Here is a 16320-nt window from a genome sequence, read left to right as displayed (position 1 = left end):
AAAACCCGCAACCCGCAACCTCCCAAAATTTCCCGCAAACAGGCTTATAAACTAGCCCAATTGGGCGGGAAAACCGCCCATCTGGCAACACTGCCGACATGTTTTATTTTATGTGAAGCCTGGGATCTACTTCGCTCCTTGACATGTGCCACTTTTTATTTGACAGCCATCTACACTACCCATTTTTTGTATGTGATAATTTTTGTATGTGATAAGTAGACAATAAAAAGTATGAAAAAAAGGAACATACTCCCATCAACTTGAACAAATAGTTTTGTGACTTCGACAAAAATTCGTAAAGTTATCTATCAACAAAAGTTAGTTGCCAGTTCGAAATTTGTCGTTTTAGCATTCTATTGTACGAGTCAGTACGATACGTCACAACATTTTGTTTCAGACGCAAACTAAATGGTTTTCTACGCCTGAGAAATCACAAATTATTGATTTATGAATTATAAATACTAGAATGATAACTTAGGTACATTGTGCTATGAGTCTTGTGTAGGGACCGCAGAACAGGGGGAGCTGTAACCCATATTACCATAGAAATTTAGCCACCTAGTTAAATTTGTCCTCGGACCCCCAACTTATACCAGTTAAAGTTTGGGCAGTAGCTGTTGTGCGTATGTAGTGTTTGTAGATCGTGTGAATGTAAAACAAGAGCTGGAAAATAAATTGTAGCTTTGATACATATAACATTTTTTATAACAATGTAATTGATCATAAGTATTTCAAAAGAATCAGTTATGTCCTGCTAATCTAATTACAAATAAATAGTTTCAAATTTTAAAACAATCCAAAAGTGAGGTGTTGTGATTTACTGCCCAACACCGGATTCACCATTGTGGTGGAATCGCGAATTCTAAATGAATCATAGTTTACATTAATTTTGTCATAAGTGCTAATTAAAATTGATTACACTCAATAAAGTTATCTCATTGAACTCCAATAAGAGCATGAGGGTGTTTTTTTGAAAATTCCAGGAAGATATTATTTCCTTATTTTTAGAAAACGAAGGACCGACTTGACGATACCCGTCGAATCTAAAACATTAAATGTAATGTAAGCCTTAACGTTTAAGAAAACATTAAACAACAATAACATTAACATAGCATCTTACCATTTCTTACAAAATATTCCTCATTTTCAAGTTTCAGTTTTTTCAAAGCTTTGTCCAATTTTAAGCAAATAAAAGTCCTCGCAGGTTTGGCAAAACTAACTGCATCACCCTCACTACCGTCTTCATTACTCTCACTACCATCTTCATTACTCTCACTACCATTTTTATTGCCATCCCCTTCGACTTCAGCAACAGCATATGCAAACGGTTTCCAATCATCGTTTTCATCCAAAAAGCAAACAAGAGCACCAGAATCACCATCCTCAAAAAATGTCACATCACTTTGAACCTTGACTGCATTTCTAAACATGGTTTTTTTTAAATATTGGCACCAATAAGAATAATTGTTCTCTGTGATCTTACTATGCTTGGATTTGTTGTTCGCAGTAATGCGTGTGTGAACGAGTTCATTTTTACGAAAAACTCGTCGAGAAAGCTCGTCATTTGTATTTTTCAAATCTAATTGAAAGCTTTCCATGTATTTTTTAAGGCATCTGTTAAAAACTGTTTCACCAAAAGAAATAGACATGATGTCTGTTTCTTTATCGAACCGCAAAACCGCGTTGTAGCCAACGCCAAGTTGCACCTCACTGTCATTGTGAGAAGGTTTGTAAAAGTAATCCATGTTATATTTCATGAAATTAGGATTTACAGCATCGCGAATTTTTAACCAGTCTTTGCAATTGAACACGCCTTGGCAGTCAACAGAATCACTATCAACACCAACATGTGCGCAAGTTAAAGCAAAATACTGTTCTAATATGTCCTGCTATTTTTATTATAGAATTTTGTAATTATTTATATATTTATTCATTATCAGTTTTTTTGTAATCCTGTATAATCTAGTTAGAGGGCCACAGGTTTGTCAGCTTTTCAGCTGTTACGTGTCCCCCTCTTCAAATAAAGTCCTTATTAACACTTAGCAGTAGCTACCTTTCGACAAATCATTGTCAATGTACCACGACATACAACGTCATTTTGATCCTTTCTTGCAGCGCGAAAATCAGACAGCAATCGAAAATTTACTTTTTTAGGAGCTTTACGTGGCAAATCAATGTATTTCGAAGCTTCCCATCCAAATTCTGTATCAATCTCTTGCTTTATAATTTCATTCGATTTTTCTTGACTATCATCAACCATGACATATAAGTGAGGAAATGGCATCTTCTCGTTTGGGCCAGCTGTTCCATACTCTCCATGAAGCCAAGTGAACCTTAAAACAAATGTTTAAGCTCATATCAAGATGAAAATACGCTTTTGTAATACTGAAAATTCAAGTTGAATTTCTCCAAGAACTACATTTAAAGTATTTCACCTTTCAAGTACATCACAAACGTCAGCTTTAATGTTACTGTCTTCGTCAAGAAATTTACTTTTGAAGATTTTAAAGTGTTCATCCAAATTATCATCTGCATCTAAACACATGATAAAGAAAATAAAAGTGTATATCACATGTTACACTACACAGCTTTTGTAAAATATGAATAAAAAGTAGGTCGACAAACGGATAAAAGACGAAAAATGTCGGTCTGACTAAAATTTTGGGATATTTGATCCAATAAAGACACAATAAAGTTGGTCCCATGACGTAGAACACTCTCCCTCAAACCTTTCAGCGAGCCATAATTTATTTAGAATTTGCAGTTACGTAGCCATTTATTGTATGTGATTCGGTCTTGCAAATATTACATGCATGGTTATGCTAATACCGTGTGTTTGCAAAGAGGGAGTTGAACTAGTGAGTTGAACTACCTTACTTTGTGGTTTCTAATCTTTAGGTTGGAAAAATGACAACGTGGGTTTTATTGCAAGTTTTTCCGTAAAACTAATAATTCACTTTTACATAACACATCATAAATATATCTTGAAACAGTTATCTGTCACAAAAAAAGTCAAAGGAAACGGATAACTTAGATCCAACATCAGGGCATCTAGCTACCACATAAACGCTACATGAAACTATGTATTCGTAAACATAATTATTGGCTTTTATTGGCTATCAATAATCAAATAATATGTTTTAAAAGGATGTTTTCAACAATATTCTACTTAAGTTCATTTGTGTACGTGTAACGTATACATGCAACTGACACGTTGATCATGATGGTTTTCATAATTTCACTTTTAGCATCATAGCCAGTTTCCACTTTCTATACATATTGATCAAATTTATATGATAACAAAGTTTGTTGGCTACATATAACGATACCTTTTAAAATTAATTTATTAGGCTATATATTGTTGTTTGTATTTAGCGTTGCAAAACATGGAAATGTTTGGGCAAATATTTTTAAACAAAATTCTTTTGCTAACCTGGTTTTGATGTGGAAGGCGAAACACCAATCATGTCTTCACTGTTATTATCATCTAATAGATAAATCAAATTAATTTTTTGCAATGCAATTAAATAACATTACAGCATGATGACAAATTCTAAAACTCTCTTTTCTGACCCTTTACAAACGTATGAATGATACGCATGATATAAACGACTCTTAATTGTTTGTGTTTGACTTTTAAAGGGAATGTAAAGATGTTTGTGCAAATGTTTGCTAACAAAATACAATTTCTTACCAAGTACTGCTGTAGAAGGAGTTTTGTCAATGTTGTCATAGTCGTTGTCACTCATGGGAGATGGCAAAGATATCTTTTCGTAAGAAGCTGGAAATTAATGCATTATATTACACGGTTAATACATCATAGCAAGATAAAAGGAATACTTGCTGAGTTATTTCACTCTTCATTACATCTCACATTTTTTACCATTAACAAAAGTATGTGAATAAGGAAGATATAAACAAATCTCAATGGTTACATTGCATTCTTGTTTCTACTTAACATTTCAAAAGGCAATAAAGATTACGTTTGTGTAAATATTTGCATATAAAATTCCATTACTTACTAGGTCCTGATGTAGAGGCAATACTCGTCATGTTTGAGACACCACACATGTAGTTTTACAGCTTTATATAAAATGAATTGTTTGGATTCTTTCAAATAATTTATATCAAATAAGAAATAATTGTATTTTTCGTGTTTGTGTATACAACGACATCATACTATACACAACGCCTGGCTATTCATGTTTGACAGTGGCTTACATTGGACTCCGCCACAAAAGTCTTGTTGACAGTCATCCAAATTATTAACAACACCCGCATGAGCACAGGTCAAGGCATAGTATATATCATTCTTAAGGCAGAACATTGCCAATGTTCCAAAACTACTCTCGGTTCTTTGCGCTATAATTTTAGACAGCATTCGAAACTTTGCTTCTTTAAATGGTTTAGATCGTAATTCGATGTATTGCGATGCTTTCCATTTTAACTTTTCATAGATCTCATTTTTGATAGCAGCCTCCGAATTTTCTTTCTTAAAATCAACTGTGACATACAAATGAGGAAACGGCATCTTCTTGTTTGGGCGAGCTATTCCATACTTCCCACTAAGCCACGAGCAACTTAAACAAGAAACGACAACTACATATTGTCTAAAAACTATTTTTCTTAATGTTCCGACATGCACAGGTCAACATACATAATCGATATCCCATGAAAGAAAAATTACCTTTGTAGAGCCTCGTGAACGTCAGCTTTAATATTCTTACTTTTGTCTAGAAGTTTATGGAAGTTGACGTCATGATTGGCTTCTAAATATCATAAAAATATAATTGATAACTTTGGTGCCCCAACATTAACTACAATGAAACTTCCATAGAATAAGACATAAATAAGACTAAAAATTGACTAATCATATACATGGGATCATAAATTACTTTGCTCTGGATTCTGTGTCGAATACCTGTTTTGCAATATCATCTATTTAAAAATATCACAGCAGGAAGTACACTGATAAAAAGATTTTTTTGAGTGTTATCGCAGTGCGCTGCGTAGTGTGAATAAATATTTGGAAAATTTACAAGTATTATATTCGGAATAGAAAAAACTAGAATCCTGATGCAAATAAGCTTAATATATCTTATATGAGATGTTTTCAAACTTTGTTTAGAACGCAGGAACACAAAACAGAAAAGAAAATTTTCTCATACATTTTAACAGTAAGAATCATTTGTTCGTTATAAGTTATAACATACTTTCAACATATTGAAGACGCTGTATTTTTTAGTTACTTTAACTGCACGTAGCTAGAGTGCTCAGTTCCTAATTTTTAGAACGAATAAATGCTTTCAAATATTATGCTATTTCAATAATTTCACTGTTGTTAGCAGAGAAAGGAAGGTTTGTTATGTACTGCAGCAATTCTGACTAACTTTGTAAACTTTTCTATCAACTTTACTATTTGTTATTTAGTTTATAAAAGTTTTATTATCAAATGGTACATTAGGTTAACCAGAAACTCCAACTCTTGCTGCAATAAAAAAACGTTTACAAATAATTGCTGCAAGCAAAGCAGAGAGCTTCTATATTCTTATGTGTGTACGATATCAAGATTTTTATGGTATGTACAACCAGCAAAATATTATGAACGACGTCATGTTAAATTTTGCGCCATTCATCAAGGTGATGAAATGTACAGATGATATGTACAGGCACTTCGTTTTCTATTAGATATTTTTAGTTAAGAAAAAAGAAATTTTGAACAGTATTGTAACAAATCAAACGAAATAGACTAACCTACGATAAGACAAATGAAAAATCTCTTCAGACTATAAATTTCATAGATGAAATTCAAACATACCTAATAGTTTTTTCTAAAAATGGTATTTAGAAAAAGAAAAAATACATGCTAAGTACTTTAAACATAGCAGCTGATTAGTATCTGTATTTTATAGAAAATGAATAATGACATAGGATCTTTTACAGTTACTTGCTTAAAAACCACTGTAAATACGATATACAGGACTAATTAAAACAAAACTGATTAAAGTTACACAATGGTGGCATAGCAACTTGCTAAGAAATATGACGCTTTTTTCACGTTTCAAAAACTTTACAGTTTTTTGGTATTTCATGTGCTTTGTCACTACAATGTAGACACTCACGTATGTTCTGTTTTGTCATTACAGTGTAGACACTCACGTATGTTCTGTTTTGTCACTACAGTGTAGACACTCACGTATGTTCTGTTTTGTCACTACAGTGTAGACACTCACGTATGTTCTGTTTTATCACTACAGTGTAGACACTCACGTATGTTCTGTTTTGTCACTACAGTGTAGACACTTACGTATGTTCTGTTTTGTCACTACAGTGTAGACACTCACTTATGTTCTGTTTTATCACTACAGTGTAGACACTCACGTATGTTCTGTTTTGTCACTACAGTGTAGACACTTACGTATGTTCTGTTTTGTCACTACAGTGTAGACACTCACGTATGTTCTGTTTTATCACTACAGTGTAGACACTCACGTATGTTTTGTTTTGTCACTACAGTGTAGACACTCACGTATGTTCTGTTTTGTCACTACAGTGTAGACACTTACGTATATTCTGTTTTGTCACTACAGTGTAGACACTCACGTATGTTCTGTTTTGTCACTACAGTGTAGACACTCACGTATGTTTTGTTTTGTCACTACAGTGTAGACACTCACGTATGTTTTGTTTTGTCACTACATTGTAGACACTCACGTATGTTCTGTTTTGTCACTACAGTGTAGACACTCACGTATGTTTTGTTTTGTCCATACAGTGTAGACACTTACGTATGTTCTGTTTTGTCACTACAGTGTAGACACTCACGTATGTTCTGTTTTGTTACTACAGTGTAGACATTTACGTATGTTTTGTTTTGTCACTACAGTGTAGACACTCACGTATGTTCTGTTTTGTCACTACAGTGTAGACACTCACGTATGTTCTTTTTGTCACTACAGTGTAGACACTCACGTATGTTCTGTTTTGTCACTACAGTGTAGACACTCACGTATGTTCTGTTTTGTCACTACAGTGTAGACACTCACGTATGTTCTGTTTTGTCACTACAGTGTAGACACTCACGTATGTTTGTTTTGTCACTACAGTGTAGACACTCACGTATGTTCTGTTTTGTCACTACAGTGTAGACACTCACGTATGTTCTGTTTTGTCACTACAGTGTAGACACTCACGTATGTTCTGTTTTGTCACTACAGTGTAGACACTCACGTATGTTCTGTTTTGTCACTACAGTGTAGACACTCACGTATGTTCTGTTTTGTCACTACAGTGTAGACACTCACGTATGTTCTGTTTTGTCACTACAGTGTAGACACTCACGTATGTTCTGTTTTGTCACTACAGTGTAGACACTCACGTATGTTCTGTTTTGTCACTACAGTGTAGACACTCACGTATGTTTTGTTTTGTCACTACAGTGTAGACACTCACGTATGTTCTGTTTTGTCACTACAGTGTAGACACTCACGTATGTTCTGTTTTGTCACTACAGTGTAGACACTCACGTATGTTCTGTTTTGTCACTACAGTGTAGACACTCACGTATGTTCTGTTTTGTCACTACAGTGTAGACACTCACGTATGTTCTGTTTTGTCACTACAGTGTAGACACTCACGTATGTTCTGTTTTGTCACTACAGTGTAGACACTCACGTATGTTCTGTTTTGTCACTACAGTGTAGACACTCACGTATGTTTTGTTTTGTCACTACAGTGTAGACACTCACGTATGTTCTGTTTTGTCACTACAGTGTAGACACTCACGTATGTTCTGTTTTGTCACTACAGTGTAGACACTCACGTATGTTCTGTTTTGTCACTACAGTGTAGACACTCACGTATGTTTGTTTTGTCACTACAGTGTAGACACTCACGTATGTTTTGTTTTGTCACTACAGTGTAGACACTCACGTATGTTCTGTTTTGTCACTACAGTGTAGACACTCACGTATGTTTTGTTTTGTCACTACAGTGTAGACACTTACGTATGTTCTGTTTTGTCACTACAGTGTAGACACTCACGTATGTTCTGTTTTGTCACTACAGTGTAGACACTCACGTATGTTTTGTTTTGTCACTACAGTGTAGACACTCACGTATGTTCTGTTTTGTCACTACAGTGTAGACACTCACGTATGTTCTTCTTTGTCACTACAGTGTAGACACTCACGTATGTTCTGTTTTGTCACTACAGTGTAGACACTCACGTATGTTCTGTTTTGTCACTACAGTGTAGACACTCACGTATGTTCTGTTTTGTCACTACAGTGTAGACACTCACGTATGTTTTGTTTTGTCACTACAGTGTAGACACTCACGTATGTTCTGTTTTGTAACTACAGTGTAGACACTCACGTATGTTCTGTTTTGTTACTACAGTGTAGACACTCACGTATGTTCTGTTTTGTCACTACAGTGTAGACACTCACGTATGTTCTGTTTTGTCACTACAGTGTAGACACTCACGTATGTTCTGTTTTGTCACTACAGTGTAGACACTCACGTATGTTCTGTTTTGTCACTACAGTGTAGACACTCACGTATGTTCTGTTTTGTTACTACAGTGTAGACACTCACGTGTGTTCTGTTTTGTCACTACAGTGTAGACACTCACGTATGTTTGTTTTGTCACTACAGTGTAGACACTCACGTATGTTCTGTTTTGTCACTACAGTGTAGACACTCACGTATGTTCTGTTTTGTCACTACAGTGTAGACACTCACGTATGTTCTGTTTTGTCACTACAGTGTAGACACTCACGTATGTTCTGTTTTGTTACTACAGTGTAGACACTCACGTATGTTCTGTTTTGTCACTACAGTGTAGACACTCACGTATGTTCTGTTTTGTCACTACAGTGTAGACACTCACGTATGTTCTGTTTTGTCACTACAGTGTAGACACTCACGTATGTTTTGTTTTGTCACTACAGTGTAGACACTCACGTATGTTCTGTTTTGTCACTACAGTGTAGACACTCACGTATGTTCTGTTTTGTAACTACAGTGTAGACACTCACGTATATTCTGTTTTGTTACTACAGTGTAGACACTCACGTGTGTTCTGTTTTGTCACTACAGTGTAGACACTTACGTATGTTTTGTTTTGTCACTACAGTGTAGACACTCACGTATGTTCTGTTTTGTAACTACAGTGTAGACACTCACGTGTGTTCTGTTTTGTCACTACAGTGTAGACACTCACGTATGTTCTGTTTTGTCACTACAGTGTAGACACTCACGTATGTTCTGTTTTGTAACTACAGTGTAGACACTCACGTATGTTCTGTTTTGTCACTACAGTGTAGACACTCACGTATATTCTGTTTTGTCACTACAGTGTAGACACTCACGTATGTTCTGTTTTGTAACTACAGTGTAGACACTCACGTATGTTCTGTTTTGTCACTACAGTGTAGACACTCACGTATGTTCTGTTTTGTAACTACAGTGTAGACACTCACGTATGTTCTGTTTTGTCACTACAGTGTAGACACTCACGTGTTCTGTTTTGTAACTACAGTGTAGACACTCACGTGTTCTGTTTTGTCACTACAGTGTAGACACTCACGTATGTTCTGTTTTGTAACTACAGTGTAGACACTCACGTATATTCTGTTTTGTTACTACAGTGTAGACACTCACGTGTGTTCTGTTTTGTCACTACAGTGTAGACACTTACGTATGTTTTGTTTTGTCACTACAGTGTAGACACTCACGTATGTTCTGTTTTGTCACTACAGTGTAGACACTCACGTATGTTCTGTTTTGTCACTACAGTGTAGACACTCACGTATGTTCTGTTTTGTCACTACAGTGTAGACAATCACGTATGTTCTGTTTTGTTACTACAGTGTAGACACTCACGTATGTTCTGTTTTGTCACTACAGTGTAGACACTCACGTATGTTCTGTTTTGTCACTACAGTGTAGACACTCACGTATGTTCTGTTTTGTCACTACAGTGTAGACACTACGTATGTTTTGTTTTGTCACTACAGTGTAGACACTCACGTATGTTCTGTTTTGTCACTACAGTGTAGACACTCACGTATGTTCTGTTTTGTAACTACAGTGTAGACACTCACGTATGTTCTGTTTTGTCACTACAGTGTAGACACTCAAGTATGTTCTGTTTTGTCACTACAGTGTAGACACTTACGTATGTTTTGTTTTGTCACTACAGTGTAGACACTCACGTATGTTCTGTTTTGTCACTACAGTGTAGACACTCACGTATGTTCTGTTTTGTCACTACAGTGTAGACACTCACGTATGTTCTGTTTTGTCACTACAGTGTAGACACTCACGTATGTTCTGTTTTGTTACTACAGTGTAGACACTCACGTATGTTCTGTTTTGTCACTACAGTGTAGACACTTACGTATGTTTTGTTTTGTCACTACAGTGTAGACACTTACGTATGTTCTGTTTTGTTACTACAGTGTAGACACTTACGTATGTTCTGTTTTGTTACTACAGTGTAGACACTTACGTATGTTCTGTTTTGTTACTACAGTGTAGACACTTACGTATGTTCTGTTTTGTTACTACAGTGTAGACACTTACGTATGTTCTGTTTTGTTACTACAGTGTAGACACTTACGTATGTTTTGTTTTGTTACTACAGTGTAGACACTCACGTATGTTTTGTTTTGTCATTACAGTGTAGACACTTACGTATGTTCTGTTTTGTTACTACAGTGTAGACACTCACGTATGTTCTGTTTTGTAACTACAGTGTAGACACTCACGTGTGTTCTGTTTTGTCACTACAGTGTAGACACTCACGTATGTTCTGTTTTGTAACTACAGTGTAGACACTCACGTATGTTCTGTTTTGTTACTACAGTGTAGACACTCACGTATGTTCTGTTTTGTCACTACAGTGTAGACACTTACGTATGTTTTGTTTTGTCACTACAGTGTAGACACTCACGTATGTTCTGTTTTGTCACTACAGTGTAGACACTCACGTATGTTCTGTTTTGTCACTACAGTGTAGACACTCACGTATGTTCTGTTTTGTCACTACAGTGTAGACAATCACGTATGTTATGTTTTGTTACTACAGTGTAGACACTCACGTATGTTCTGTTTTGTCACTACAGTGTAGACACTTACGTATGTTTTGTTTTGTCACTACAGTGTAGACACTCACGTATGTTCTGTTTTGTTACTACAGTGTAGACACTCACGTATGTTCTGTTTTGTCACTACAGTGTAGACAATCACGTATGTTATGTTTTGTTACTACAGTGTAGACACTCACGTATGTTCTGTTTTGTCACTACAGTGTAGACACTTTCACGTATGTTTTGTTTTGTCACTACAGTGTAGACACTCACGTATGTTCTGTTTTGTCACTACAGTGTAGACACTTACGTATGTTCTGTTTTGTTACTACAGTGTAGACACTTACGTATGTTCTGTTTTGTCACTACAGTGTAGACACTCACGTATGTTCTGTTTTGTTACTACAGTGTAGACACTTACGTATGTTCTGTTTTACTACAGCGTAGACACTCACGTATGTTTTGTTTTGTCACTACAGTGTAGACACTCACGTATGTTTTGTTTTGTCACTACAGTGTAGACACTTACGTATGTTCTGTTTTGTTACTACAGTGTAGACACTCACGTATGTTCTGTTTTGTCACTACAGTGTAGACACTCACGTGTTCTGTTTTGTCACTACAGTGTAGACACTCACGTATGTTCTGTTTTGTCACTACAGTGTAGACACTCACGTATGTTCTGTTTTGTTACTACAGTGTAGACACTCACGTATGTTCTGTTTTGTCACTACAGTGTAGACACTCACGTATGTTTGTTTTGTCACTACAGTGTAGACACTCACGTATGTTCTGTTTTGTCACTACAGTGTAGACACTCACGTATGTTCTGTTTTGTCACTACAGTGTAGACACTCACGTATGTTCTGTTTTGTCACTACAGTGTAGACACTCACGTATGTTATGTTTTGTTACTACAGTGTAGACACTCACGTATGTTCTGTTTTGTTACTACAGTGTAGACACTTACGTATGTTTTGTTTTGTCACTACAGTGTAGACACTTACGTATGTTCTGTTTTGTTACTACAGTGTAGACACTCACGTATGTTCTGTTTTGTTACTACAGTGTAGACACTCACGTATGTTCTGTTTTGTTACTACAGTGTAGACACTTACGTATGTTCTGTTTTGTTACTACAGTGTAGACACTTACGTATGTTCTGTTTTGTTACTACAGTGTAGACACTCACGTATGTTTTGTTTTGTTACTACAGTGTAGACACTCACGTATGTTTTGTTTTGTCACTACAGTGTAGACACTCACGTATGTTCTGTTTTGTTACTACAGTGTAGACACTCACGTATGTTCTGTTTTGTCACTACAGTGTAGACACTCACGTATGTTCTGTTTTGTCACTACAGTGTAGACACTCACGTATGTTCTGTTTTGTAACTACAGTGTAGACACTCACGTATGTTCTGTTTTGTTACTACAGTGTAGACACTCACGTATGTTCTGTTTTGTCACTACAGTGTAGACACTTACGTATGTTCTGTTTTGTCACTACAGTGTAGACACTCACGTATGTTCTGTTTTGTAACTACAGTGTAGACACTCACGTGTGTTCTGTTTTGTCACTACAGTGTAGACACTCACGTATGTTCTGTTTTGTCACTACAGTGTAGACACTCACGTATGTTCTGTTTTGTCACTACAGTGTAGACACTCACGTATGTTCTGTTTTGTCACTACAGTGTAGACACTCACGTATGTTCTGTTTTGTCACTACAGTGTAGACACTCACGTGTGTTCTGTTTTGTCACTACAGTGTAGACACTCACGTATGTTCTGTTTTGTTACTACAGTGTAGACACTCACGTATGTTCTGTTTTGTCACTACAGTGTAGACACTTATGTATGTTTTATTTTGTCACTACAGTGTAGACACTCACGTATGTTCTGTTTTTCACTACAGTGTAGACACTCACGTATGTTCTGTTTTGTTACTACAGTGTAGACACTCACGTATGTTCTGTTTTGTCACTACAGTGTAGACACTCATGTATGTTTTGTTTTGTCACTACAGTGTAGACACTCACGTATGTTCTGTTTTTTCACTACAGTGTAGACACTCACGTATGTTCTGTTTTGTTACTACAGTGTAGACACTCACGTATGTTCTGTTTTGTCACTACAGTGTAGACACTCACGTATGTTTTGTTTTGTCACTACAGTGTAGACACTCACGTATGTTCTGTTTTGTTACTACAGTGTAGACACTCACGTATGTTCTGTTTTGTCACTACAGTGTAGACACTCACGTATGTTCTGTTTTGTCACTACAGTGTAGACACTCACGTATGTTCTGTTTTGTAACTACAGTGTAGACACTCACGTATGGTCTGTTTTGTCACTACAGTGTAGACACTCACGTATGTTCTGTTTTGTCACTACAGTGTAGACACTCACGTATGTTCTGTTTTGTTACTACAGTGTAGACACTCACGTATGTTCTGTTTTGTCACTACAGTGTAGACACTCACGTATGTTCTGTTTTGTCACTACAGTGTAGACACTCACGTATGTTTTTTTGTCACTACAGTGTAGACACTCACGTATGTTTTGTTTTGTCACTACAGTGTAGACACTCACGTATGTTCTGTTTTGTCACTACAGTGTAGACACTCACGTATGTTCTGTTTTGTCACTACAGTGTAGACACTCACGTATGTTCTGTTTTGTCACTACAGTGTAGACACTCACGTATGTTCTGTTTTGTCACTACAGTGTAGACACTCACGTATGTTTTGTTTTGTCACTACAGTGTAGACACTCACGTATGTTCTGTTTTGTCACTACAGTGTAGACACTCACGTATGTTCTGTTTTGTCACTACAGTGTAGACACTCACGTATGTTCTGTTTTGTCACTACAGTGTAGACACTCACGTATGTTCTGTTTTGTCACTACAGTGTAGACACTCACGTATGTTCTGTTTTGTCACTACAGTGTAGACACTCACGTATGTTCTGTTTTGTCACTACAGTGTAGACACTCACGTATGTTCTGTTTTGTCACTACAGTGTAGACACTCACGTTTTGTTTTGTCACTACAGTGTAGACACTCACGTATGTTCTGTTTTGTCACTACAGTGTAGACACTCACGTATGTTCTGTTTTGTCACTACAGTGTAGACACTCACGTATGTTCTGTTTTGTCACTACAGTGTAGACACTCACGTATGTTCTGTTTTGTCACTACAGTGTAGACACTCACGTATGTTCTGTTTTGTCACTACAGTGTAGACACTCACGTATGTTCTGTTTTGTCACTACAGTGTAGACACTCACGTATGTTCTGTTTTGTCACTACAGTGTAGACACTCACGTATGTTTTTTTGTCACTACAGTGTAGACACTCACGTATGTTCTGTTTTGTCACTACAGTGTAGACACTCACGTATGTTCTGTTTTGTCACTACAGTGTAGACACTCACGTATGTTCTGTTTTGTCACTACAGTGTAGACACTCACGTATGTTCTGTTTTGTCACTACAGTGTAGACACTCACGTATGTTCTGTTTTGTCACTACAGTGTAGACACTCACGTATGTTCTGTTTTGTCACTACAGTGTAGACACTCACGTATGTTCTGTTTTGTCACTACAGTGTAGACACTCACGTATGTTTTTGTTTTGTCACTACAGTGTAGACACTCACGTATGTTCTGTTTTGTCACTACAGTGTAGACACTCACGTATGTTCTGTTTTGTCACTACAGTGTAGACACTCACGTATGTTCTGTTTTGTCACTACAGTGTAGACACTCACGTATGTTTTGTTTTGTCATTACAGTGTAGACACTCACGTATGTTCTGTTTTGTCACTACAGTGTAGACACTCACGTATGTTCTGTTTTGTTACTACAGTGTAGACACTCACGTATGTTCTGTTTTGTCACTACAGTGTAGACACTCACGTATGTTTGTTTTGTCACTACAGTGTAGACACTTACGTATGTTCTGTTTTGTCACTACAGTGTAGACACTCACGTATGTTCTGTTTTGTTACTACAGTGTAGACACTTCACGTATTTTGTTTTGTCACTACAGTGTAGACACTCACGTATGTTCTGTTTTGTTACTACAGTGTAGACACTTACGTATGTTCTGTTTTGTTACTACAGTGTAGACACTCACGTATGTTCTGTTTTGTCACTACAGTGTAGACACTTACGTATGTTCTGTTTTGTTACTACAGTGTAGACACTCACGTATGTTCTGTTTTGTTACTACAGTGTAGACACTCACGTATGTTCTGTTTTGTTACTACAGTGTAGACACTCACGTATGTTCTGTTTTGTTACTACAGTGTAGACACTCACGTATGTTCTGTTTTGTTACTACAGTGTAGACACTTACGTATGTTCTGTTTTGTCACTACAGTGTAGACACTCACGTATGTTTTGTTTTGTTACTACAGTGTAGACACTCACGTATGTTCTGTTTTGTTACTACAGTGTAGACACTCACGTATGTTCTGTTTTGTTACTACAGTGTAGACACTCACGTATGTTCTGTTTTGTCACTACAGCGTAGACACTCACGTATGTTTTGTTTTGTCACTACAGTGTAGACACTCACGTATGTTCTGTTTTGTCACTACAGTGTAGACACTCACGTATGTTCTGTTTTGTCACTACAGTGTAGACACTTACGTATGTTCTGTTTTGTCACTACAGTGTAGACACTTACGTATGTTCTGTTTTGTCACTACAGTGTAGACACTCACGTATGTTCTGTTTTGTTACTACAGTGTAGACACTCACGTATGTTCTGTTTTGTCACTACAGTGTAGACACTCACGTATGTTCTGTTTTGTCACTACAGTGTAGACACTCACGTATGTTCTGTTTTGTCACTACAGTGTAGACACTCACGTATGTTCTGTTTTGTCACTACAGTGTAGACACTCACGTATGTTCTTTTTTGTCACTACAGTGTAGACACTCACGTGTGTTCTGTTTTGTTACTACAGTGTAGACACTCACGTATGTTCTGTTTTGTCACTACAGTGTAGACACTCACGTATGTTTTGTTTTGTCACTACAGTGTAGACACTCACGTATGTTCTGTTTTGTCACTACAGTGTAGACACTCACGTATGTTCTGTTTTGTCACTACAGTGTAGACACTCACGTATGTTCTGTTTTGTCACTACAGTGTAGACACTTATGTATGTTTTATTTTGTCACTACAGTGTAGACACTCACGTATGTTCT

The 16320-nt window shown here is 36.6% G+C and overlaps 2 protein-coding genes across 2 annotated transcripts in view; both read right to left on the bottom strand.

Annotated features, from left to right (window-relative positions):
* Positions 1 to 693: 693 nt before the first annotated feature.
* Positions 694 to 2029, bottom strand: LOC124438178. The gene is made up of 2 exons (XM_046988195.1): positions 1121 to 2029; positions 694 to 1043 (listed from the first exon to the last, which is right to left on the bottom strand). The coding sequence occupies exons 1-2, from the start codon at positions 1755 to 1757 to the stop codon at positions 991 to 993; spliced, it is 690 nt and encodes a 229-aa protein (XP_046844151.1). The 5' UTR covers positions 1758 to 2029; the 3' UTR covers positions 694 to 990.
* Positions 2030 to 4121: 2092 nt separating this feature from the next.
* LOC124438187 (AP-3 complex subunit mu-1-like) overlaps positions 4122 to 16320 on the bottom strand; it is a gene marked incomplete at its 5' end in the record, with an annotated part of 36845 nt that continues 24646 nt past the window's right edge. The window contains 2 exons of the mRNA XM_046988206.1: positions 4122 to 4580; positions 4688 to 4769. The remainder of the gene's footprint in view (positions 4581 to 4687; positions 4770 to 16320) is intronic.

Source organism: Xenia sp. Carnegie-2017, unplaced genomic scaffold (genome assembly GCF_021976095.1).
Source record: "Xenia sp. Carnegie-2017 unplaced genomic scaffold, XeniaSp_v1 HiC_scaffold_19, whole genome shotgun sequence".
Classification (NCBI taxonomy): domain Eukaryota; kingdom Metazoa; phylum Cnidaria; class Anthozoa; order Malacalcyonacea; family Xeniidae; genus Xenia; species Xenia sp. Carnegie-2017.
The sequence above is the reverse complement of the archived record's forward strand: the minus strand, read 5'-3'. Positions and strand labels throughout refer to the sequence as shown.